This window comes from Bactrocera neohumeralis, chromosome 4 (assembly GCF_024586455.1).
Source record: "Bactrocera neohumeralis isolate Rockhampton chromosome 4, APGP_CSIRO_Bneo_wtdbg2-racon-allhic-juicebox.fasta_v2, whole genome shotgun sequence".
Taxonomy (NCBI): domain Eukaryota; kingdom Metazoa; phylum Arthropoda; class Insecta; order Diptera; family Tephritidae; genus Bactrocera; species Bactrocera neohumeralis.
The window spans coordinates 80,892,331-80,918,928 of record NC_065921.1 but is presented as its reverse complement, the minus strand read 5'-3'; the positions used below and the strand labels follow the sequence as shown (position 1 = coordinate 80,918,928).

Here is a 26,598-nt window from a genome sequence, read left to right as displayed (position 1 = left end):
ACGGGGATTTCCTCGCAAGCCACTTGAAACTATGTGACTGTGTATGTATGAGTGCATGAATAAAAAGTAGTGGAACCTTAAGTGATAAGGCATTTGTCTGAAGAGCGTTTTCTTCATTGATTTGAAGCACAAGCAAGCCGATTGAACTGTTGGCCATTTCTTTTTAGTGAAGGTTAACGTTTTAAAGCACAGTGAAGGGTCTCATATAGTTGGAGTTGTGGCATAACTATATGTTTATTCAAGGTAGAGTTTTGGCGGTTATACCGGATCTTAGAAAATTTTTAAAATGAAAGCCAAGTTGACAGCCAAGTTCAATAAACAACGTTTAACTATGAATATCTTTCGGTTTTGGTAATGTCGCTTTATTTCTTAGACCACGTGCTAAAGTTCTTATAGCAGTGTGATTTTTCATGAATCTCTCTTTTCTCGTGGTAGATGAAAATCAGTCGATTTAGTCGAACAGCTTAAAAGTAAAAGGGATAAGTTAATTTTTTTATCCTGAACAGGCAATAAGTTTGCCACAATAAGTTTGTAACATCCGAAAGAATAGTCGTAGACCCTATAAAATACATATATACATATATTCTGTGCGAAACTCGGTAAATCCGCGACAGAGACGTTTGATTGATGAGCAGGTTTACCCAGATATTGCTTTAGCAAGAAGTGGTGTGTTTCGGTGGCACCAGGCCTTTTTGGAGGGCCAGGAATAGTTCGCTGATGAAGACCAGAAGAATGAGCAAATCCAAAGTGTAAACGATGCTCATTGTATTTTTTGACATCAAAGGCATCGACCACCATGAATTTGTTCCTCCTGGACAAACCGTCAACGCCAAGTTTTACGTGGAAGTCCTCAAGAGACTCAAACGAATTGTCAATCGGCTCCAAAAAGACATCGCAGCCGATTGGAAATTGCACCACGACAACGCCCCTCACACCGCCTTTCTTGTGAACAACTACCCCAAGGCCGGCATACCAACGCTTCCGCAGCCGCCTTACAGCCCAGATGTGGCCTCCAGTATTTTTTTTGTTTCCTTGCCTGAAAAGTCCAATAAAAGGCAAGCATTTTGAGACGACAGAGGGAATCCAAGCAGTATGCACCTCGGCTCTCAAGGCCAAATACTTAAAATTTCTTTAGAAGGAACTTTTACAAGCAAATACATATGTCTCTATCTACAACAACTTACTTTTAGCTGGGCAGTGAACGCCTTGCCAAACAAATGTGTTTATGGAAAAGAATTGTATTAATAAACCTAATATTTGCAGTCAATGAAAACGTAATGAGGAATGAACAAAGTAATGAAATTAAAACTATATACAAACATACATACAGACACATGTTAACAGCGTTGGGCACGCAACCCGGCACATTTAAATGTTTCTATCAGCGACTTCAATTCAAATTTAATGCATTTACGAGTATGTACTTGTATACACATATATTCAATCTATATAAATATGTATGTTTGTACATATGTGTGAGAAAGTTTCATCTACACCATGGATTGCCAGCTAATTGTGCGCTAAAGATGACTTGGAAGATATGGGCACAATCGCCCTCGTAAATATACAAGCGCAACGAGTCAACAAGGCGTGAAAATACACAGATATCTATATTCATATACATATATCATATTATATACATATGTATATATACATACATATATATAACATATAAAATTCATCTGCCTGTTTGAGTTTTCAAAATATGTCAGTTGCAAGCAGAACTGGCAAAAAATAGATGAGGGAGGACATGAACGAAAACAATAGCACACTGAATATGTAGATTAAATCGAATTAAAAATTTGTTATCACAAAAGTTTGTTAACTTTTGGAACTGTTAAGACTTGCGGCATTGAGTAGATAGTTGGCAGTGTGATTTGGAAGAGTGATATACAATATGTATGCTCTTGGATGCAATTGTAACGCGTGAACGAAGTAGAGGGACATTTTTCAATAGGCTTTTTTGACAAAATACAGCTTGTGTAAGAACTGTAGCCGCTTGACCTTCCCATGCCACATCGCTTCGCGGTATGGGCTCTTGAAAAGTTCCAAACAGATCCGACGTTTTCGACCCAAATTTTGTTCAGTAGTGAGATATATTACTGGCTCATTGGGTATGTAAACAATCAAAATGCCGCATTTGGGACGAAGAGGAACCTGAAGAGATTCAAGAGCTGCCATTTCATCCAGAAAAAAAGCAACGGTTTGGTGTGGTTTTTAGGCCGGTGGAATCATCGGTCCATATTTCTTCAAAAATGATGCCGGTGAGAGCGTAACCATCGTTATTGCCTTATGATAACCGAATATTTGATGCTTGAAATTTAAGTGCGTGATCTTGGTAATGTCAACAAGACGGCGCCGCTTCCCACACATCGAAACTTCTTCTTCTTCTTAATTGGCGTAGACACCGCTTACGCGATTATAGCCGAGTTAACAACAGCGCGCCAGTCGTTTCTTCTTTTCGCTACGTGGCGCCAATTGGATATTCCTAGCGTAGCCAGGTCCTTCTCCACCTGGTCCTTCCAACGGAGTGGAGGTCTTCCTTTTCTTCTGCTTCCCCCGGCGGGTACTGCGTCGAATACTTTCAGAGCTGGAGTGTTTTCGTCCACTCGGACAACATGACCTAGCCAGCGAAGCCGCTGTCTTTTAATTCGCTGAACTATGTCAATGTCGTCGTATATCTCGTACAGCTCCTCGTTCCATCGAATGCGATATTCGCCGTGGCCAACGCGCAAAGGACCATAAATCCTTCGCAGAACTTTTCTCTCGAAAACTCGCAACGTGAGAAGGCGAAACATACCCTGCATAGGGTTGTGCGCTGGGTTTGGGACCCGCCACGTAAAAAAAAAAAAACACTCCAATGAAAAAGCAACAACACACATCGAAACAATCAATGGATATATTGAGAGAACACTTCAGTTGATAGGCCACCAGGGTCGTATAATATCAACGGATCAACGGATGGACCAACTGAGACGTAGCCGCGACCAACAACAAAGAGATAATCTTCAAAAAATACGAGACAAAGAAGTTTCTGTGTTTTTTGTTTAAAAAGTGGGGTACCTTGAAATGCATCACCCTTTATGTATATAGAGTTATGTGGGAATAAACATACACACATATGTATGAACAGCTAACTGCAGTGTTCATTTGTTTTTGTAAGATATTCTTACTAACTTCTTATTGTTAACTTCGACTGAACTTAAGCATAAAAGGGTAAAGAAAGATTTTTAACTTCAGTAAAAAATAAAACTTTTTAAATTATGTAGTCAATATACAAGTATGAATTCATTGAAACGGTTCGGGGCAACAACATTTTGATAGCACTATACACGTATAATAAGTAGCAAACAGTTTGGATGCCACAGCAATTTTGCTCTGAATTACATAGGTTGCAAAGATTCTAATTATTTGTTTGAATTTAGTAAATACAAGTAAGGAGCTTGACTGGTTTGGGAGATACATATGTAGATTAAACCGATTAAACCGATTAGGGGTCGAGGCTACGCTCACTTTTTAAATATTTTCCAACCACAGGTGACCCTCACTACTGCAGTCCTTTAGTTATAACACTTTATATATACGTTTTGCGTTTTGTGGGCGTGACAATGAAAAAAAATTATTATACTCTGTAGCAACATATTGCAAGAGTAAAAAAATACCGAACAAAAGCAAACTTTCCATAAAAGCTTGAAAGCTCATGAAATCACCGCAAAAGCGAAACGCAAGGCTGCGCACGTCGCTTTATAATTTCTTACCGAAAAAGCTTTGCACATTGCCTTGACGACACACAATATTTATTTCCATTGAAAAAATTAATAAAAACTATTGATCTCATATTTATTTCAATTATTTACAGCTTAACGCATATTCAACTTAATTTTTTATCGCACAACACTTTATTTCCATAGTTATTCGATTCACATAATTATGCTTGAATTTGTTCACAAACCGTGCGGAGACTTATGTACATATTCGGAACTACAAAGATGTCGCCGGAACTTTGACAGCACAGCGCTGTATTTTCAAACAATTAGTAGTAATTGTGGTATTCACTATACGATAATGTTGTATTTGCATAATAAATTATTAAAATAATAAATTGTGTATTTTAGAATTTTGTTAGAGTTACCATATGAAAATAATAGAGATAAATATTATTGTAGTATTTAAAATTTAGTTCAAATTAAAATTTACAAAATTATTTTTAATTCAATTACATACATACATATGTACATACATATATGTATGTATACATTTGTAATTATTTTGGTATATACTTTTTGTGCTCTGGGAGCATGTATATTTACAGGAGTGACCTGATAAGTACTTACTTTTTAAAAATTAAAAAAATTTTTAATAATTTCGATTTATTGCTCTCCTTTTTAACCGATACACTTCACTTAGTGATGCTCCCATTCCTTTGAGGGTTTTGGAAAACATGTTTTCTGACGGTCTGGCATCATTCGATCTAAATATATGTAAATATTCTTATTTTTTACATATTTTTTATGCGAAACTGTTAAACAATTTTTTTTTTCTTTTTAATCACTTTTTAGATACATATTTATGTATTTTTAATTATCCTTATAAATAACGGTGTTTTTAAAAATATTTTGTTTGCATTTTACTTAAAAAAATCATTTTATAAAATTACATAAAAACATTTTATTTAATGAAATAATAACTGACTGTGAATACCCCACTTGACGCTTTTCGGTAAAAATGTAACCCTGCGTTTTGTAAAAGTTCCGGCGCCATTAAGCTTGAGGCGTCAGTTCCGAATTATTTTTACGCCGCGCATCACGAAATCTGTGAAAAACGCATATAACTTTTGGAATATCGTTTAAAGTACAGTTTTTTGTGCGAAATTTTCAAGTTGTGTTAGTTCCAATGTGTGATTGAGTGAACCAAATGTTGTAGATGCATTTTTAGAGGGTTTTAGCAAATAGCAAAAGTAGTGCGTGCGTGATGGCAAAAATGCGTGTGTGTGTGTAAAAGTGTTTTCTATAAAAAAACGTGTTAAAGTATATGTTATAAACAATAATGAAATAGGCGCATCGTTGCCTCCAAGCAAGGTAAGTTTAATTAAAAGAAATTCTGTTATATAGAAAATGTATGTGGCGGAGCACTAAGTACTTTCTCGATGCCCCATTATGTTCCAGTGCTGCTGTCAGTGTCACTTTTTTGCTGTTTCGTCTCTGAACGATCCTTTTGTTGTGGGTAAAATTGCGCAGCTTTTATGTAAAGCTTTTTTAATTTCATAAAAAGCTTAAAAGCTTCCTGCCAGGAAGTCCCTAAAGTTATTTCCATTTTATATTTGTAAAAAATTTTCAATTTAGTGTTATGGGCTCCCGAAACTTTAAAAGTGCTTTTGTGAGTAAAATTTCTCTAAATGTTGTCGGCTTGACCGATCCACTTCAGAATTACACACGACCTTTTTTGATAGATTTCTCAGGTAATGATCGAAGAAAAACGAGTTATTTCGATTTGTTAAGGCACTCTGAAGAGTAAAAATCAAAAAAAAAAGTTTTTTTTTCGAAAAGCCGCCATTTTGTCAAAAATCAAAATTATGACTTGTCATTCCACCAATGCCTGTATTCATCTTATGTAATCATATATTTCGTTAGTATTTAGGGATTTGAGATAATTTTAAGCAGAAAAATGTTTCTAGCCGCTACGCACCTTTTTTGGAAGTCCTCCTAGAGATCGATTACGAGATCAAGGGAAAGCAGAATTTTTCAAAATGAAACACTGATTATCCCGTTGAAAAAAATTTTTTTTGGTACCTGTTTTCATGATAAAAATCGAACTCCAGAATTTGAAAACATTGCAATTGTTATTTTTAACTCTTGAAGTTTGCCTTTGCCTGATAGGAACGGGCTTGATTTGGCCATACGAGCATAAAAGAAATAAGAAAAAAATGCTATAAAAGCCAACCTTTATCAAACAATGTTTTTCGCCTTATTTTTGGTGTAAAAGAAATTGTAATTTAACATGCAGAAGTTAGAAGTTTATTTATTTAGTAATTATTTTCTTCTATAATATTTTATTAAGATTTTTTTAATAGAATTTTTTATATAATATTTTGTTATTTTTTCTCATTATTTTTTTTATAATTATGGTTTTTTATAATTTTTTGTTTTGTATATTTTATATATATACATATATTATATATGTATATTTTATAATTTTAACGAAAAACCTCATTTTTTATGACTTGCAAATGGGTATAACCCCTTAAAATCCGTCAGCTAATTTTTTATTTTTTATAAAATATCAGATTTTTAGTTTTCTGAGAAAAAAGTCTTTTTTTATGACTTGCATATAAATGGGTATAACCCCAATATTTTTTATTAAAATCCGTCAGCTAATTTTTTATTTTTTATAAAATATCAGATTTTTAGTTTTAACTGAGAAAAAAGTCTTTTAAAAATGTATTACCCTAATGTTCATGTGTTCGTTTGCTGTGTATATACATACATATATATTTTAGTGCCTCTGGGCAATTGTCGCAAATAAATACACACTTAATAGCGGGTTTACAAAACCAAAGCCAATATTTTTTATTACAAAAAAAAAAACAAATATACAATTGCCGTAAAAACGAGTATCAATACTCGTATTAATTTGTTGCTATTGTCAATAAGATTTGTTTATTGGCAATAATCATGTTTACTTGAGTTAAGTGAAAAATTTGCCCAAAAGCTAAATATAAAATATAACTGCATATAAATGTATTAATGTATATAGATATGTATGTATATGTAAATATGAAGGTTTGCAAATATTATCGAAATATACATAGTATGTATATACGTATTATGTATGAATATGTACATATATGAGCCATATATATCGACAATTGACAAATAAATGTATAGTATATGAGGGTTAATAAGCGTGATTGAAAAGGGATACGAGGAATAAAAACTGGCAATAAATACACTTGCGATTAAAAACATAAATTCGTCGACAGCAATTTGTTTGAGTGTGTAAATGACATTATCGCAATGTGTTTGTTATAGCATGACATTAAAGATATACCATATTTGCATACACACATACACATGAATGTACATATCAAATTATGAAATTCATGAAACTGTGTATGTTTAGCACTCGTAGAGGGGAAAATAAAGATTTTTTAAAGTCAGTACATTCATTTAAAGATTACATTAGAATTTACTCATATCATTTGTGACGTTGACGATGAACCACGTTCAGGACGGCCATCAACAATAACTGATAAATAATATAAAGGAATTGGTGCTTGGGAATCGACGATTAACAGTCAGAGATCTTACTGCCATCGTTGGAGCATCGGAAGTATCAGTGAAAACCTTTTCGAAATTCATTTGGGCCTCAGAAAAGTGAAAGCACGATTTGTTCCAAAATCACTAATTTTTTTCCAAAAACAGTGTCGCGTTAACTTCTGTGAAACAATGCTTTCCGACTAACAGGATATCATGAAACGTATTACTACTGGCGACGATCTACGCTTACGATCCGGAAACAGACGATTAATCTGCCGAATATGGTGGCCAAAGGAGAGCCGAAGCCAAAGCCGACCCCGTCAAAGCAAGTCAAAAATCAAGGTTTGTTGACACTTTTCTTCGATTATCGTGGTGTGGTGCAGTCCGAATTCCTTCTGACCAGCCAAACTGCTCCGGGGAAATCGTTTTGAGTCAGTTGAAGACATTAAACGTAAATCGCTATGCGCATTGAAGGCTTTTCCGGAAGTTGACGTTAACAACTGTTCCGAAAATTGGAAAAAAAAACGTTGGTATTGGGACGTGTATTGGGACTAAGGGGATTTACTTTAAGGGGGTGACAAAGCTTTTTTTATGAAGAAAACTGTTGGAGCGAATACAGCGAAGCGCTATTCTCTGCATAATAGGAGCTCTAACAATCACTCCAACGGCTGCACCAGAAAGTTTACGTAACCTACGCTCTGCAGCATAATCAGCCGCAAGATTGGCGGCGTTAGGTGAATTCTCCACAAGGACCTTCGGGCCTAGCTCAATAAGCAGGGGATTGGTGACTAAATTATACCACATACTTACACTTACTTTATTTCGGAGGAGGAGACACTAAAAGAAGTTGGATGGCGCAGGAGCATGAGACTCACCAGCGGAATGGAGGGGAGCCGGAAGCTATTTTTCGGAGCCTCTCTAAGGCGGCACTTCAAGCTTTCGGAATACTGCAGTATCTACCAGGCGGAAGTGTTTGCGGTCAAGAAAGCGGCTGAGATTGCTAACAACACAGGATAAAACATAGAAATTAAAAATATACACGTCGATAGCCAGGCGGTAGTTAAGGTAATAATCTCACAATGCATTACGTTAGAGAATGTCCTTAGAAAAGCAGGGAGGAAGTAGATGTAGTGGCTGCCGGAAAGCGGCTGCATATACATATGCTGGGGTACAGGCCACAAAGGAATTCCTAGAAACGAAATAGCCGATGAGATTCACAAAAGTGCCATACGCATGCCTATCAACAAGTACAGGAAATACAGACGTCACTAAATACTATAAACGATACTTAAGGGCTGACAGACGGATCAGGACGGGATGGAATGCAGGATCGTTAAGATCGTATGCAAAGAGCTTTGAAAGAAAACTCGCATGCGTTTTAATAACACTGTCTCAAAAGGACTGCTGGACGGTTGTTGGCCTAATGGCGGGTCACAACCTACTTTCATTACATGCGAGCCAGATGATCATAAGTCATGACGATACATGCAGAAAGTGCAGAGCGGTAAGTATGAGAGAGACGCTGGAACATCTCCTAACATTTGTCAGAATCGACATTATGTAGGCTGCGATTTTTCGAGTCTAGCTTGAAATATTGAACCGCATTTAAGACTGATTTCTTGAAAAATTTTCTATATAGGAATAGTAAGATAGTCACTCATCATCTAAAGTCTTTAAGTTACTTCAAGATTTTCATTATTCTTGCTTGCAATTGCTCAATAAAACGCTTTAGAAAAATAATCATTGCCTGATATCTCAAATTTCTGCAATCTTTTCAATAGTTATATAATTATTGTCTCGTTATAAAAAATGCTTTACCTGTTTTAATACATACATACGTAGGCGCTAGGCACCGAATCTGCTTTCTATAATAAAGGCTGACATACATATATACCATATTTAGTATGTAAGCATAAAAAAATTTCTGACACGTTCCGGCAGACGAGATAAACAAGCGGACGTGACTGATTAGCCTCATAAGCGGCGATAAAAAATCATTAAGGACATATCGGTGTATTGAATTGAAGTCAAATGGATGAGAATACAAGTAGTAGGATTAAAAGATGTCCCTACAACAAGTTACGTAACTTCAGTAACGACAATGGAGTAAAAAATCTGAAGAATGAAGAAATGCAAAAAGAAAAGGCAAAGCCGAAGTACACAATCACCTGTGGAATTTGCTTGATTTGTGAGAAATATGCAGGCAGCACGTTTGTAAAATCAACAGGTTGCTAAGTTTTTGTTTATGCATGCCTTTGTTTCGGTCCCTCAAGGCATATTTCTAACGTTTGCTTACTACTTAAGGAAAGTAGTGCTTAAGTGTTTATTTATGAATGCGCTGGAGCATTCATGCTATAATACATACTCGTATTTTTATACGACTGAAAATTAAATATCTAAAGGCTTACTATATATGCATTTCTTTAGATATATATATTTTTTTTCAATTTGTTTCAATTTACCTTTTAAAGCCGGACAAATGCGCTTCCAAATGCTTAAGCAACCACAGCGATGAAATTGCCCCAAAGCCAATTCCATATAGAAGAGCGGTAGGCCACCGAATATTAACATCACACAGTAGGGTATAAGAAAAGCACCGCCGCCATTCTGATAGCAAATGTAGGGAAAACGCCAAACATTACCCAAATCGACGGCAAAACCAATAACGGCCAATAAGAACTCCGCCTTTTGACTCCACGTTTCACGGTTGCGTTCGGTGACGGAGACGATCAGTACACGCTGTGGGTGAGATGTAGAATGTAACAGTAACATTAGTACCTTAATATAAAAATTAGTTTATTTCGAAAAAATTTATCGGGTATTAGCGTTTTTTAAAGGGTATTCTAGTCTAGAAATGTAAAAAAATCATTTGTTTTTTTTTTTTTTGTATTTTCCAAGTTTAACTATGTCAATAAGAGATTTTTCAAAATTCAAACTATTTTCGAAGATATATAGTAGGTATTTTGCTGTTCTGGCATCGAAACTGGTTTGGCCGGAACTGAAACTTTATACGCGTTTCTCTCGAAACTTTCTTTTTCACTGAGATATTTACGATTTTTCAGGTTCTATTGAACCGATTTACCTGAAATTTTTAGAGAGTCTACTTTATGGACTGCTCTATGTCTGGATTTTCCATATTCCAAAATTTAAATTTTTATTTTTTAAAACTTTCGAAACAGTCAAAATGTGGTAGAAAATTGCTCCTTTTCATGCGGTCGATAATTCGTGAAAAATAATTGTTCCAACTATTCCATTGTTCCAGACATCGCGAAGTGATTCTAGACTAACATTTTTTTTTGGTTTCAGAATGCTACGGGGTTAAAATTAGTCACGTGCCATTTTTTTGAGACCTACACTTTATCAATCGCTAATTTTTGAAATTATTTCCTTTTTTTTGATTTTTTCCCTTCTTTCGTTTATTTTTTCCTTTTCTCTAGACATTGCGACTTTATTAACATATAGATTCATATTTTTTCTGGTTTCAGATTGCTAGGTGAGTTGAAATCGTGGGTATGGTCACGTGCCAATTTTATGAAACCCAAACTTTATCAACCGCTAATTTTTGAAATTTTTAATTTTCGATTTTTTAATTTTTTTTTATTATTTTCCCTTTCCTTTAGACATTGCGACATTATTAACATATAGATTAATATTTTTTCTGGTTTCATGGCTATGGTAAGTGTCAATTTTTGAGACCTCCACTTCATCAGCTGCTAATTTTTGAAATTTTTAATTTTTTTTATATATTTTTTTTTAAATATATTTTTTGTTTTTAATTTTTTTTTTATATTTTTTTTTAATTTTTTTTACTTTTTTTCTTTATGCTTAATGAAAACTTTTTTTTTTGTTTTCAAAAATATGTTGAATTTTTTCTTTCGACATAAATAATATGCTCTATGAGTGATTTTAAGATTGTAATAATCTAACTAGAATGCTTGGGGTTTAACCTATCTGGTCAAAAATAATCTACAAGTGAGTCGCATATTTTCTAAAACGCTTGTCTTACTAAAGAATCATACTTTTACAGTTTATAACTAACTACTCACCTCATTATTGGCTAGTTTGGGCGCTAGCGGATCGGTGACCTTGGCGGGCGTGGCGGTATCAGCGTCATCTTCCGGCGAATCATCCTCGTTTGGCTGCGCTGACGATTCCTTATTATTCGCCCAGGGCGCTGACATTGCGGCAGCAGCAGCAGCCGACGCTGTTGTATTGTTACCAAATTCTAAACTATTATTCTTACTACGATCCATATTCGATCCCGAGCAATTCTAATAAATGTACACGTTCATCAGTGGCAACTCCGCTGACGCGTCCGTGTTAATGATATTGTTTAAAAAAAGTATTTGTAGCGTAAGTGTGTGTGGTTTTTGTTAGTGGTGTTGATGTTGTTGGTTGCTGGCAGTTTGTGAAAGCATTAAATGGGCGCTGTAGACGGTTGTGGGAGGAGCAACGTGATGGGCGTGTTGTTGTGCAGATATGGATGCATATGTTGCGTTGGCAGGTCGCTACAGACGGTCCGTGGTAATAACAATAATATTTGCGCACTTTCTCTACATATGTATGTGTGATTGTTTGTTTGCAAGATTATGTTCTGTCCGCCTCTTGAACCTTTAATAGTTGCAATGTTAGCTCGCTGCGCTGATATTTCACATCATTAACAACTCATTACTGCAACTGCAAGAGAGTGGTGAAATAATATCTTTTAATTAAACGCAATATTAATATGTTATACGCGCGCGGTAACTATTAATATAAATGCAAATTTGCATCGCTCCTTTAATATGCAAAAAATGAGTGTGATATGATATGCAAAGCACCGTCGGCAATTGCGACCAACCCATTAGCTGCATGAGTCTGTTGTATCGGCTGTGTGTCTGTATACATATGTATGCATGTATTTGCATATCCCCAAGGTGATGACTTTTAAGTTGCTTCTTATGCATCATACATTTGGCTGACACTGTTTCGGCGCGAGTCCTGCTGACCGGCCATTGTCAAGGTGTGTGTACATCGTCAGACGGTATTTGCACACATATGTATATGAAGATTTATGTATATGAATATTGTGTTTTTACAAGCATGAGTTTATTGCAAGTGCACCAATGTCAATGTTATTTGAGTTATCAACACGGTTAAGAGTTTATCATTTAACCTTCATACTCGTAATAACGCTTGAATTATTTTTGCTTGACAATCCTTAGTGGACACTCTCAAGTCGCGTTTAAATACACATATGTATGTATTACATAAGAGAGTGTTTATTAAATAGAGTTCAGGTAGACTAAGCAGTCATATGAGTATTGAATTCCCAAAGCAATGGAATGGTGTCTGAGATAACTGCGCTTTAATTGATATATGGCGAGTATTTATATTAATTTTATATCATTTGAGGTATTTTTCCAAAATATGAACAAAAAATACATACAAAAATACATCAAATACCCTTCAATTGTATATTTCTTATAACTTGAAAGTGTATACAAAATTTTAACTTGAAATTGTAAGGTTAGTTTCTATGGCAGCTATATACTATAGTAGTTCGATCTGCTTAGTATTTTTGGAGATTGTAGCATTGTCTGGGATACTAATTCAAACCAAATTTCATGAAGATAACTTGTCAAATAAACAAGTTTTCCATACAAGTATTTGATTTTTAACGGTCAGTTTGTATGGTAGCTATAGGCTATATTTGTCCAATCTAAACAATTTATTTGTAAATTAGAGCGCTGCTTAAGACAATAATTTGTGCCAACTTTCGTGAAGATAGCTTGTCAAAGAAAAAAGTTTTCTATACAACAACTTTTTGTTGATATGTCAGCTTGTATGACAGCTATATGCCATCGTGGTCCAATTTGAACAACTTTTACCGAGATTGCAGTGTTGCCTTGGATAATAATTGAAGCCAAATTTCGTCAAGATATCTAGTCAAATAAAAAACTTTTCCATACAAGTACTTGATTTTTACCGGTCAGTTTGTATGGCAGCTATATGGTATAGTTGTTCGATCTGCACAGTATTTTCGCAGATTTTACCGTTGTCTTGAGCAATTATTTATGCCAACTTTCGTGAAGTTATCTTGTCAAAGAAAAAAGTATTCCCTACAAACACTTGATTTTTACCGGACAGTTTGTATGGCAGCTATAGGGTATAGTTGTTCGATCTGCACAGTATTTTCGCAGATTTTACCGTTGTCTTGAGCAATTATTTATGCCAACTTTCGTGAAGTTATCTTGTCAAAGAAAAAAGTATTCCCTACAAACACTTGATTTTTACCGGTCAGTTTGTATGGCAGCTATATGGTATAGTTGTCCAATATCGGCCATTCCAACAAAAGACAAGCTTCTTGTGAAGAAAAATATATGTGCAAAATTTCAGATTAATATCTTAAAATCTGAGGTAGTACTTCGCTTATAAACAGGCGGCGCAAAGTCGACTGAGTTCGTTTTTTTTTTGTAGGCGTTACAAACTCCTTGGCAAACTTAATATACCTTGTTCAGGATATAAAAAAATATATATTAATGTTAATTAACCCTACAAGGCACAATGCATAAATAAAAGAAGCCAAGTGGGTTTCAGCATTTAAACAAAAATCACTTGCACCTTCTGATTCCTGAAAGTATTGTCTCAAATGTTGTCTCTCGCGGCTTGTATGCATGACTAATTATACTAAAATCTTTGTACTGTTGTAATTATTTAATAATTGGATGTAAACATTTCTGTGCACATGACAATAATACTATTGCCTGGAGTGTGAGTGACTGAGCTAATGAGAATATCATTCGCATAAAATTTGAGGTAAGAAACAGTACACCAGCGGAGCTCGAGAGGTATTTTTATTTATATTTCATTTAATTTTAAATGCATTATGCTTTCGAAGAAGAAGAAGAGAAAAATACTAATTGAATTGTTTCGAAATTGAATTATTTTCGTACGTATCAGAAATGGGTGCCAAAATAATAACAAAAAAAATATTTTTTGTTACTTTAGGTGATGTAAGGAGTTATCCGGCCAACGCGGCGCTTCTTTTTTCCGACGGGTCACCGGAAATGGCGTCGCAATGGCTGAGTTTAAAATATTTTTCCCAAAAATTTCAGAATTTCTTTGTTAATAGTGTATGTTTGTAACAATAAAAAATTTTAACAAAATATTTCATTTTTATATGAGAAAGAAATTGTTGAAAAAAGGCTGTTTTTTACCCGAGGAAACCCATGGAATCCCTTAATATTCTCCATAGTTCGAAATTTTTTTTTAATTTTTTAAACTTGCATGTTGAATAGTTTTACTACGAAATCTGTAAAAAAGTACGCAGCCTCAGGGTGCTTTACTTTTGGTTGATAAATAATGATCCACACTTTGAGTTATAGAAGCTCATAAATAATAAAACACTAAAATATTTGGTAAATAATAATACATAATTTTTATAAAAATGTCTCAACAAGAAATATTTCATCAACACTATGCTCAATCTAGCTTTCTTTATGCATTTATCTATCCAACGAAATTCACTGAGCGACTTGCTCCATCAACCGTGATTTGCCTTGAACTTGCCATATTATGTCAATCTACTAATTGCCAGTTCCGCTAATGTGTATGGCATTTACAGTATATAATTAATACATACGCGTGACTATAATTAGATCTAAGCTAAATTTACTTATTGTGTAAATTGTCAGAACTAGCATTTAGCAATTAGATAAAGAAATTAGTTATGTCAACACAGGCAAGTGAGTGTTTGAGCTAATCGCTCAGATGTCAGTTAGCACGTGGCTAAATACAAATATATAAATTCTTGTGGAATGAATTTTGTTATTCAAAATGAAAAAAATGTAAATTCGGTAAAAAAATTAAGGCAAAGCTCTTCGTTCATATCGCCGTGAATTATGTACGCAGGATTAAGCGATCAATATGAAGTTTAAGCCCGAAGTTAAGGGCGACAGGCTAAAAAAGCTGATTTTTGCAAATTAAAACAAAAAAGTACTGTGTCAATTATTAAAAAAAAATAAAATTTGTATTAATAAACATATTAATAAAAATATTTTTAGAATTTTGAAAAAAAAAATTAATAAGTTTTGAGCTCCACGCAGTCGCCGACGGCGCTAAAAAAAGGTTCAGCACTACTGCAGTGATTTCGGCCTTCTCCATGTAAGCACTCGAGCAAATTTGAAATATGCACTTTAAAGTAAAGCACATTTAAAAAAATCCTTCTTTGTTTTGCTACTATTTTAACTGATTTAAGGGTATTTCATGTCAAAAAGAACGCATGAATTATTTAAAATGAAAATAATATTGTGATTTTTTTTCAATAAAAAAAAAATAATGTTCTTTGTTTTGCTACTATTTTAACTGCCGACGGTATTCGTGGTCAAAAATACGTATCATTTATTTGAAATTAAAAAATATAAAAAAAAGTCATCTAATTTTTCTTTTAATAAAAAATAGTATTCTTGATTTTGGTAGTATTTTAACTGCTTTAAGCCTTTTTCTGGTTATAAAATTCGTAAAAAAAGTATTTTAATAAAAATTAATTTTATATTTTCTTGAAATAAAAGTTTTTTTTTTTATTTTTGCTACTATTTTTAACTTTCTTGTTAAAAAATACTTATAAATTATTGGAAAAAAATCATGAAATTTTTTCTTTTAATAAAAAAATAGTTTTCTTATTTCTGGTACCATTTTAACTGATTTAAGGTTATTTCTGGTTAAAAAAAAATCCTAAAAAATTTAAAAAAAAATAATATTTTCATGTAATTTTTCTTTAAATAAAAAAATAAACATATTTTTATTATATTTAAATAAAAAACAGGTTTTCTTGTTTTTGGGACTGTTTAACATGCGGAAGGTATTTCTGGTTAAAAAAAAATCGTAAAAAATATTTAAAAAATAATAATAATTTCATGTAATTTTTCTTTGGATAAAAAACAGGTTTTCTTGTTTTTGGGACTGTTTAACAAGCGGAAGGTATTTTTGGTTGAAAAAATACGTATAAATTATTGAAAATGAAAAAAAAAAATTAATTATTGTAACTTTTTCTCTTAATAAAAAAATTGGTTTTCTTATTTCTAGAAAAAAATACATATAAATTGTTTAAAATGAAAAAAACTAATACTAATGTAATTTTTCTTTTAATAAAAAATAGTTTTCTTATCTACTTTAACTATTAAAAAAAATTGTAATTGTAAATAGTAATTACATGAAATCTAATTTTTCTTTGAATAAAAAAAGGTTTTCTTATTTTTCGGATTGTTTAACCTGCGAAAGGTATTTTTGGTTAAAAAAAATCGTATAAAATTATTCAAAATCAAAAAAAAAAATTATTATTGCAATTTTTCTTCCAATAAAAACTAGTTTTCTTATTTTTTCTAGTATTTTAACTGCCGACGGCATTTCTGGTTAATAAATACAACACAAATTATTTAAAATGAAAAAAAAATAATTAATGTAAGTTTTCTTTTAATAAAATAAATTTTTCTAATTTTTGGTACTATTTAATCTGCGAAAGATATTTTGGTCAAAAAAATTATATAAAATTAAAAAAAAAATTAATAATTTTATTTATTTCTTAAAAAAAATTGTTTTCTTATTTTTGGTATTATTTTTAACTTTCTGCTTTAAAAATACATAAGTATGAATTATTGAAAATGAAGAAAAAACATTAAATTTTTCTTTTAATAAAAAATAGTTTTCTTAATTTTGGTATTATTTTCACTTTTTAAGTGTATTTCTGATTATAAAATGCGTAAAAAAAATTTTTTAAAGTAAAAAGTTAAAAAAAAATAGTTCAAAAAAATAATATTTCTTTTAATTAAAACATATTTCTTATTTTTGGTACTATTTTCACTTTTTTAAGGTTATGTTTGGTTATAGAATTCGTCACAGAAATAAAAATTATTGAATTCAAAATTGACTTACTTACATACAATTTTCTTAACACTTTTCTATTATTAACATATTTAACCCGTATTTTTTCCGAACAATAACAACAACAATTATCAAAAAAAAAACAATAATTATTTAACAACAACAGTAGTAAAATTAAAGTTCACAAATCTATTCTTCTATTTATTCTAACACAACACAGGAAGAGTTCAACACTTGCAAATCACAAATCAAAGTATGATATTTAGCCACTTTATATCCGTTTCCGTTCCGCTGGTTATGTAGAGGGTTTTGAGCGCATCGCACGGCGCCGAGAAAACTGCAAGCTTTCGAAATGCTACGCGCCTTTTTATAGCCAAAATGAACACACTACACACGCCATGTGCGCTACGATTGCGTTCTGTGCGTAGCAGTTCGTCGTCAGCGTCTTCGTCGACGCCATCGCCTTTACTTTGCCACTTCTACTTCTGGTTGGTCTTACACTTCAACAAACCAAATGCAAAAAAAAAAAATTGAAATTATCCAAAGAATATAGCGGCTAACAGTAAAGAGATACAGTGGCAGCACAAATCCACTACAACAAATTTGCAGGGATGTGTGTGTGTATGTACATATGTATGTAAGCAAATACGCCAGCAGCCAGCCAGCGAAGTCAGTCAGTCAGTTTGTCGGTGGCCAGTAGCTGCTGGTTCGTCTATTTGCCAAGGCTTTGTGCGCACAAACTGTTGCGCCATCGACAAGCCTCCCAAAGCAGACGCTTACTTACACACTCAGGCACACGCACGCACATAAGTATGTATGCAACCCCACCCTTTCGTACTTGCAAGTGTGTAAATGTTTTTCTGTTTCGTTTTTTGTTGTAATGTGCGTACGTTGCTATCTATTGGTGGTGCCATCGGCCCATTACGCATACGTATTTCACCTATAAATGCTTTACAAATGTCGACGCCATCATATGCATTAGCTTCAATAGGCGAGTGCCACGCGCCACCCATCAGTGGCGGCACATGTTCGCCACTGCAAGGCTGCTCGTGGAGGTAAAAGCGAACGCTTGCAATAAACTGTTGCTTTTCACGTGCGCGCACACATATACACACACGCACAATACTTGCTCGTTACGCGCATTCGCCATTTAGGAATATGATTTCTTATACATACATATGCATGTGTGTGTTTGTTGCATTGTTGCTTGGCGCTGCTTTACCAACTTGTTGCACGAGTATCGAACATCAAGCGACGGATGGTCAATGCCAAATTATATAATGTGATTATGCAATAGTAAACAATTTAAGTCAGACTCGAAAACTCTTGTCCAATGAGGAATATATTTGCAGATTCGTAGAAATCAACTGGCAATTTTGTTTTGGTATCCTGTAGGTGATCCTTTTTTGAATATGTATCATTATTTTCTTGTTTTAAATTTGCGTTTCAGCTCTTTTTTGTATTTTGTGGTAGTGAAGGATCATTCTGAAGCCTTGTGCTGCCTTGTCTGTGGACTAAAAGTCTTTCTTATGACCACCTATGCACTATATTTATTTCGTTTCGACTACATTCAGGTCCAACTGTTTGTATAATACATGTAAGGCAAGGCCTTTCACGTCAGCCATGAGTACCAAAGATGGCGGAACCACGAACTGTATGAGATCTACGATTATATGAATACAATAAAGCGCATAAAATGCGTTGCTTAAGCCATGTCGTATGCATGGAAGACGATGTTCCAACGTAAAGGTTGTTGGATTTGGGATTCATGGGTGGACAACGAAAGCATGGGCATTTTCGCATCCAAGGAAGGATGAAATATGTATATAGAGACATGTCTGCACTTGGGATGTACAAAAGGCGTGACCACACAAAGGGTAGAAGCTATTGAGAAAGTTTTGTGTTTTCGGCCCAGACGATATGTCTTCAGTACTTAGAAGGTATTAAATATTGGTACTGCGGATGCTCCAGTATTAGGCTCTAGGTCATTCACTCTTCTGCACTAACTATTACTTGGGATGTATGAATGAGATTTTATTAAATTTTATTAAATAAGCTCAGTTCTTGAACCATTGTATTTAAAAATTTGTGTTATTATTACCGACTTGCCATGGCCACAAAGGCTCTGAAGGTTATTATCGACATCCGGCAATTACATACAAGTGAAGCATGAGGAAATGGCTACTGCCAGCCGAATGATGACTTCAGGCCATTAGAACCAGACTCGGCGTCACCAGGAGCATGGTATCATACTCGATCTTGCTAATGAACTGGGCCTAAGTTAGCAATAACACCTGAAAAAAGGGGACCTACAAGGGATGAAACACATCGTTTTCATTGCCCAGCAGAAAAAATTGAACCAATAGTTCTGTGATCGACAGTTTTTTACGGCTAAATATATACATACTCTTTGATGGAACAAAGAGTGAAAAAAGAGTGGTCTTCTTTACATTTAGTTATGAAAGTAGGCAATAACAGGACTTTTAGCTGGTAATTCGGTTAATATCATCTGGGTACCTGGACATATAGGAATAGAGTGAAATGAAAAGACAGTTGATCTGTCTCACTGGGTGACAGTTGGATAATTTCCTTAAGCTGCTCCAGGCTATTCCGCTCCCGTTAGGTTAATTTGAATCAGTGGATACTTGAGGAACACTTCAGGTCTTGGAACAAAAGCACGAAATTACTTTAGGGCAGTGTTGATCCTTGACAGACCAAATAGCTCTAGGCAAAATGAAGCTGAGTGACATTGGAATAGCGGCTGCGTTTGCTTGGTCTTGTACGTATGGACAAAAACACTCCTGCTCTGAAAGTATTCGACGCAAAACCCGCCGGGGGAAGCAGAGGAAGAGATAGACCTCCACTCCGTTGGAAAGAACAGTTGGAAAAGGACCTGGCTTCGCTTGGAATTTCTAATTGGCGCCACGTTGCGAAGAGAAGAAACGACTGCGTATGCGGCGTCTACGCCAGTAGAACTTTGTATAGGTCATCGCAGGGCACCTGCCCTTAAGATCCCACTTCAGAAAATGGGAAAAGCGAATGTGGTTGAATGCAGAGCATCCGCGGAGGATGGTCAGACGCTGAAACATTGTCTATGCTAATGCCAAACTTTCAGCAGGATGAGATGGGACATATACACGGCTCCCAGTGTTCCCACTTAAGAGACGCTGGGGCAGCTGGGGTGTTTCACGTGTTGCGTAAATGGGAAAATGCGCTCGGCTTGGCTTGTAGCGTTCACTACTCGGACACGCTAAGTGCTGCCGTCTGCGGTTCGGCGCCATGCGTCTCCCCTTTCAGCCAACTAACCACCCATTGCCGATTTGCTGAATAATCATAAGTCTGAGTTGAAAAAAAAAAACATTGATAAATGAGCTTTAGTTTTATTTTTGGTCAGAAACATTTTAATTTTTTTTTAATTCTGAAATTTGCTTTTTTAAAATTATACATAAAATATGTACAAATAGATAAATATCATATATGCCATAACATACATATATGTATACCGAAATACTTTAGTTTTTAATATGTATTTTATACCTTCGACTCTTACTAGCACATATTTTGCTTAATCGTTGCTTCCATCTGAGTGGCATTTTCACTTTAATGTTAATTTTATTTATTTGTATTAAAAATATATTTTTTTTGCATTTGAAAACAGTTTTGTACCATAAAAATTTACTAAATCATTTTTAATTTTTCAATTTTGTTTTTTAAATTTTTTTTTTGATTTTTTTGATTTTGTCCCATCAAAATTCACTAAAAATTTTTCAATTTTGTTTTCATTTTGTGTTTTTTGTTTTAAAACTACACTGCACACAAAGAAATTTCAAGCTCTACTAAACTATTTTTTTTGCATTTAAAAACAGTTTTTTGTACAATTTTTGTATCATAAAAATTCACTAAATAATATTTCCAAAAAAAAATTTCCTTTTTGTTTTTTAAATTAACCTTAAACCTCATTGCACATAGAAAAGAAATTTCCCGCGCTACTAAAATAATCCAACACGCGTCGCGCACAACATCATTACAACTGCTTTAGTTGGTTTCGTGAACGCTATCATCGTTCTAACAAGCGACCATGCATATTCATGTGCACTTTACGTATGCACTAACGCGCTGCAAACACCTATTAAATGCACAAACGCACATACAGCAACCAACAGATACAGGTACATATGTATGTATGTAGGCAATTATGTATGCATGTATACTTTTGCATATGTATACACGTTGCCGTGACGAAAATCAAGTGCTCGAGCAGCAACAGCAGCGTTGCTTAGACAATATTGGAGACAATCAACGACAACAATTTGTGGTTTGTGTGGTCATCGATTCATTCATAGTATAAGCAAATTTAGTGTCAATATGTTTTGCATGCGGCGTGGGGGTGTGCACTATGTGTGTATAGTGCTTGCTTACGGTAGTCGTTACAAAAACAATATGCCACAGTTTGTTTACATTTTAAAAAGGTCTTTTGTTGTTCAACGAACAAATGTTACTCATACGCCGTGTGTGTTGATCATATGTTTGTTTATTGACACTAAGCCTTAGACATGCACGATTGACACAAGTCATGACGTTTGCGATACTTAACATTGTACTGCTTTGATGTTCATTCATATAGTATGTGTAAATATATATAGTCGTATATATAAACAAACAATATGTTATGTGTTCTGGTTCCAATGTGTCTAAAATGAAAACAATAGCGTAAGAATTGAAAAATATGGCAAATATTCGCGTCGGATTAAGCAAATACAATTTTTCAAAGCTATACTTTTGGCTACGCCGAATAAAAAAAATGATATTTGCACATACATGTGTACATGTGTATGTATAAACAAATGTATGTTTTATAATTCCTAGAAAATCAAAAAAAATCACTGAATTTAAGTTATATTATTATTGTTTCATAATTTTGAAAAAAAATAATGCCACAAAACCGTTGATTTTAATTAACATGGTCAATACCATGCTATCAATCACTCAAAATGTTTCAAATTACCGATCAGTTAATAACCACAAAACTACGTCATTCGGTTTGCGTTAGCAATAACCGAAGTTTAGTATAATCTGAATCATTTTTGTACGTATGTATGTAAACACGTCAATACCTATATATAGCTAGTTGTTTAATAGCAAGGAAAGTATATTTGTGGAACTAATTATTTATTTATTATGTTATATTTTTACCCCAAGACACGTGTGATGTTCTGTTCCAACGCCTTAATCGAAGCACGATTTTCCGCATAGACTTTAGGCTTTACATAGCCACACAGAAAAAAATCTAACGGTGTGATAACACACCATCTTGGTGGCCAAACGACCGGCGCAAAACGTGAAATTATCTGTACACCGAAGTTTTCTCTCAATAAATACATCAATTGATGTGATGTGGCGCCGTCTTGTTGAAATCAAATGTCGCCGAGATCACGAGCTTCAATTTCAGACATCAAATAGTCTGTTTCATGGCGCGATAACGGTCGCCATTGACGGCTACCTTTTCACCAGCATCATTTTTGAAGAAATATGGCTCGATGATTAAAACGGCTCACAAACTACACCAAACCTTTTTTTTCTGGATGAAAAGGCAGCTCTTGAATCTCTACAGGTTACTTTTCGTCTCAAATGCTTGTTTACATAACCATTGAGCCAGAAATGTGCCTCATCGCTGAACAAAATTTGGATCGAAAACGTCGGATCTTCTTGGAGCTTTTCAAGAGCCCATAGAGCGAAGCGATGACGCATTTTTTATGTGTATTTTGTAGAAGTATATAAATATTCTTATTTTTTTTTGATTTACTGTATATTTTAATTGAATTCTATCTGAAGACAATCAGCAAATTTTATAAATAGTAACCATCATGACAGGAATGATTGGGTTCCATTGAGACTAATCAATATATTCTTCTTTAACATAATTTGCTAAAAAAATATTTTTAAAACTACTTAAAATCTATCAGGAAGGTCCAATATGTGAGTTGTTTTTAAGCGTCTAACATGCATACTGTTGTCCAGTAGACTTATCGCCAGTAAGTTTTCATGATTAGAAAGTCTATCAAGGTATCTTCGACTGGCTTTGCAGATTTCCTCTTTAACAAAAGGTATATTTAAGTGTTTGTGGATTTCGAAGTTGCTTATATGCTAAGGAACACTGCAATGCTTCTTAAAGTCTTCGATTGATATCTTTGGAGGATTTCAATGTTGAATGTACTCGCTGTATCCCATAACTGCATTGCATACGTCCATACTGCTTTAAGGTTGGACTTGTAGATCTTAACATTTAGTTTTTGGTAAACAAGTAAAAGTAAAAAAACGTGCCTGTTATGCTGTTAGTATAGCTAGGTTAGTCTAGCAGGCTAAAAAGTCACGTAAAGACCATTTTGTTTCTTATAGCAGCTGGAGTGCTGCAACGTAGTCCATGAGAAGTAGCCATCCTTGAGAATATCAGCGCTTGAAGCGAGTTTCAGCAGATTCTGTGGCCTCGCCAACGCTACCTCTTCTAGAAACTTATACAGTTGAGCCCCCAAATGATTAAAATGTTGCTTTGTCAATGCGATACCAGTGTACAAGAGATGTTCCATTGTTTCATTGTGCCTTGCTTTTGACGTTTCTTAGTCGTCCTGCTATTATAGATAGCTTGTATGTCCTGTTATTTCAAGTACTGTCATTCTTAACATGTCACTGGCCTGGAAGTAACTCATAAAAAACTACTTGCATCGCTCTTTAGTAATGCAAGAGCCCATCAGTAGCAATAAGTTGAGACACAGCTTAGGTACATCTAAAAAATATGAACATATTAATTTAATTATGTGTAGTCTCAGCGACAAATAATTTTCTACGAACCCCACGTCTTCCATTACATCTGCAATAATACCAGAAATTGCTTCGAAAGCACTTTCAATATGGAAAAAGCTTTTGTTTATAAACAAATACATTTCGCATCAGCTGGTTGTCATTTGCTGTCAGAGAACGTAGAAATTGAGAGCGTACGTTCTCTGACAGTTGATTAAGTACGCCTTGCCAACCGATTTACACCATGAAAACAAATTCTAGTTGGTAACGCGAACTTATAAATGTTGAAGATTTTGTTTTATTTATTTTAATTTAATTTGTTGTATTAATTTTGTGTATTGTAACAAAATAAAAATAAATTTGTACGGAACTTATATTATTATACATTGTACTTGTATATACATATATATCTAAATGAATTTATTAAATTATTGCAGATGCAATATACAGTGGCGGTTGCAAAAAATTTACTTCTTTAAAATAACAGCCGATTTACCACGCATAAAAAAATCTATATGGTATTAATAGCTACAGATTCTTAAGGTTATATTGAACTAATTATTGTACGATGTGCCTTTTTTATGATTCCATATTATTTTGATACTGCTGCAACCTGGGGGTAATAGTTTTCATGAGAGCTTAAAGTATTAAAGTTTTTCATAGGCTAAATGTAATGTTGTGAGGAAAGGTCTTTAAAGATGTTGAAAGTACATATAAAAGACTGGGCTGTGAGTTGAAATTCTTGCGAGGGAAAAATATGTGTGCTTCAAGCTTTGAAGACTAAATGAAGAAATCAGACACGGAAAGTGTGAAAATTGAAATTTGTGTCAAAATGTGATTCACTTAAGGGTTACATGGGTTTACGGGAGCAATAAATCGATTCTTTATTGCAATCTTAAGTTTTGTTGAACCGAGTAATAGTTTGTTTTTTTGAGATACAATTCTAACGACTTGGACGAAGGACTTTTTTCTATTACAACTATTTGAAAGAAAATCGCGTAATTTCAATCTTTTATAAAGATGTCTGCCAAAAGTCCAATCTTGAGTTTTGTTCTGTTTTTTTCGTCCAAGTTCTAAGTTAAGGCTTTAACAAAAACACATATTTCTTCACTTTACTTTACGATACTGTAAGGAGTTATTCGCATCTTTGTTTCCGAGAGGTCACTGGAAATGGCGTCGCAATGGTCCTTTGAACTCTTGAGCTCAGATTTTACAAACTTCATGAATCAAGTCAATGCACCTAAAAAAAAAGTACTAAAGTAGTGAATATACAGCTTCTAACTAATTAGCAACTGTTTGAAATGCGCATTAACCCACAATACCAGAAACAGGAATTGCTAATCATTTACACATGTGTCGATTGACTGAAGCGTAACAAAGCTGTTTGTTTGTAAACAATATTAAAACCTTTAACTTTTGGAATGTTCTTGATATGCGTGCTTTTTTTAGTGACTAAAATTCTATTGAATGTGGATTTTTATTTTGATATTCTTCCACCCAATGCTACGGAACCCATATATCCCATTTCTCTCATTAGTAATTTACTAAGTTAGGTTAGGTTAATCTGGTAGGCCAATAAGTAACGCATAAACCAGTTTGTTCTTTTGTGATACTAGATGAAGTTCAGCCGCTAGGTCAATGAGGAGTAGTCGTACTTTAGAATGCCTGCGTTTGACGCGAATTTTAACAGACTTTGCGGCCTCACTCGATACCTCCTTCAGTGTATTGTACCGTGGGAACTCGAGATGCTTGTAGCGTAGACTTGCCAATGCGGCACAAGTGCACAGGAGATGCTTTATTGTTTCCCTGGTGTCTTGCTCTAGACATTTTCTGCAGTCTTCTCGATCTACCAGCCCCATTCTACGGCCTTGTGTCGCCACCAGACAGTGACTAGTTAGCATTCCGATCATGTTCCTACAGTCTCTTCTATCGAGCGTCAATAGGAATTTTGTGTATGAAATATTAAGATAAAAATATTAAAATCACTGGAGAGAAGCTCAGCCTTAAAATGTAGCTCAAAAGATTTAGCGCTACTAATTCTCTTCATGTGATGGACTATAAATTTTTGGATTTCCTTGATCCCGTAGACAACCTCCAGGATGATCTGAAATAAAAAAACAAAATCCAAAAGGGGCTAGTCATAATTTTGATTGTAGAACATCAATGGTGGCTTCCTAAAAAAATATTTAAAAAGTCGAAATTGTTGTAAAAATCTTATTTCTTCGATTATAATCTGATGAATATATCTAAGAAGATCTTGTGAAAATTTAAAGCTAATCGTTTCGAGAGAAACGCGTTTAAATTTTTGATTTCCGGTCATATCTCCGAAACTCTTTGCTAAATCAGCTTCAAATTTTCGGCGAATATTCTCAATTATATGTAAATTCGAAATATACTTATGTAAAAAATCGGTTTTTGAATTTCACAAGTGATCCACAATAATCCTCTATGTAAATTGAAATTCATGTGACGAAAAAAGCTGATTCAAACATTGTTGACTGAACGAAGAAGTCCAAAAGGGGTAGTGAAAATCGAAGCTTGTATCAAATGATGATTCACTTGAACTTGAACTTGATTTGCTCAGTTTTTATACACTTTATGGACCAAGTCAATGCTCGGAAAAAGTACTAAAGTAGTAAATTTACACCTTCTAATTAATTAGCAACTGTTGCGCATTTAGCCATAA

At 34.2% G+C, this 26,598-nt stretch overlaps 1 protein-coding gene across 4 annotated transcripts in view; it reads right to left on the bottom strand.

Moving 5' to 3' along the window:
* The window catches only part of LOC126756973 (sodium-dependent serotonin transporter), a 33,486-nt gene extending 9,414 nt beyond the window's left edge, over positions 1 to 24,072 (bottom strand). Inside the window, exons 1-4 of one of the 4 annotated variants that reach the window (XM_050470506.1) lie at positions 23,964 to 24,072; positions 20,655 to 23,898; positions 11,303 to 11,933; positions 9,719 to 9,995 (exon numbers count right to left, since the gene is read on the bottom strand). In XM_050470506.1, the coding sequence (XP_050326463.1) occupies positions 9,719 to 9,995; positions 11,303 to 11,509 (484 nt within the window). In that variant the 5' untranslated portion in view covers positions 11,510 to 11,933; positions 20,655 to 23,898; positions 23,964 to 24,072. Of the gene's footprint in view, positions 1 to 9,718; positions 9,996 to 11,302; positions 11,934 to 17,168; positions 17,443 to 20,654; positions 23,899 to 23,963 lie in introns of those variants that run through there. The other 3 variants (XM_050470507.1, XM_050470508.1, XM_050470509.1) reach the window with 3 other exon arrangements.
* Between the last annotated feature and the right edge of the window lie 2,526 nt (positions 24,073 to 26,598).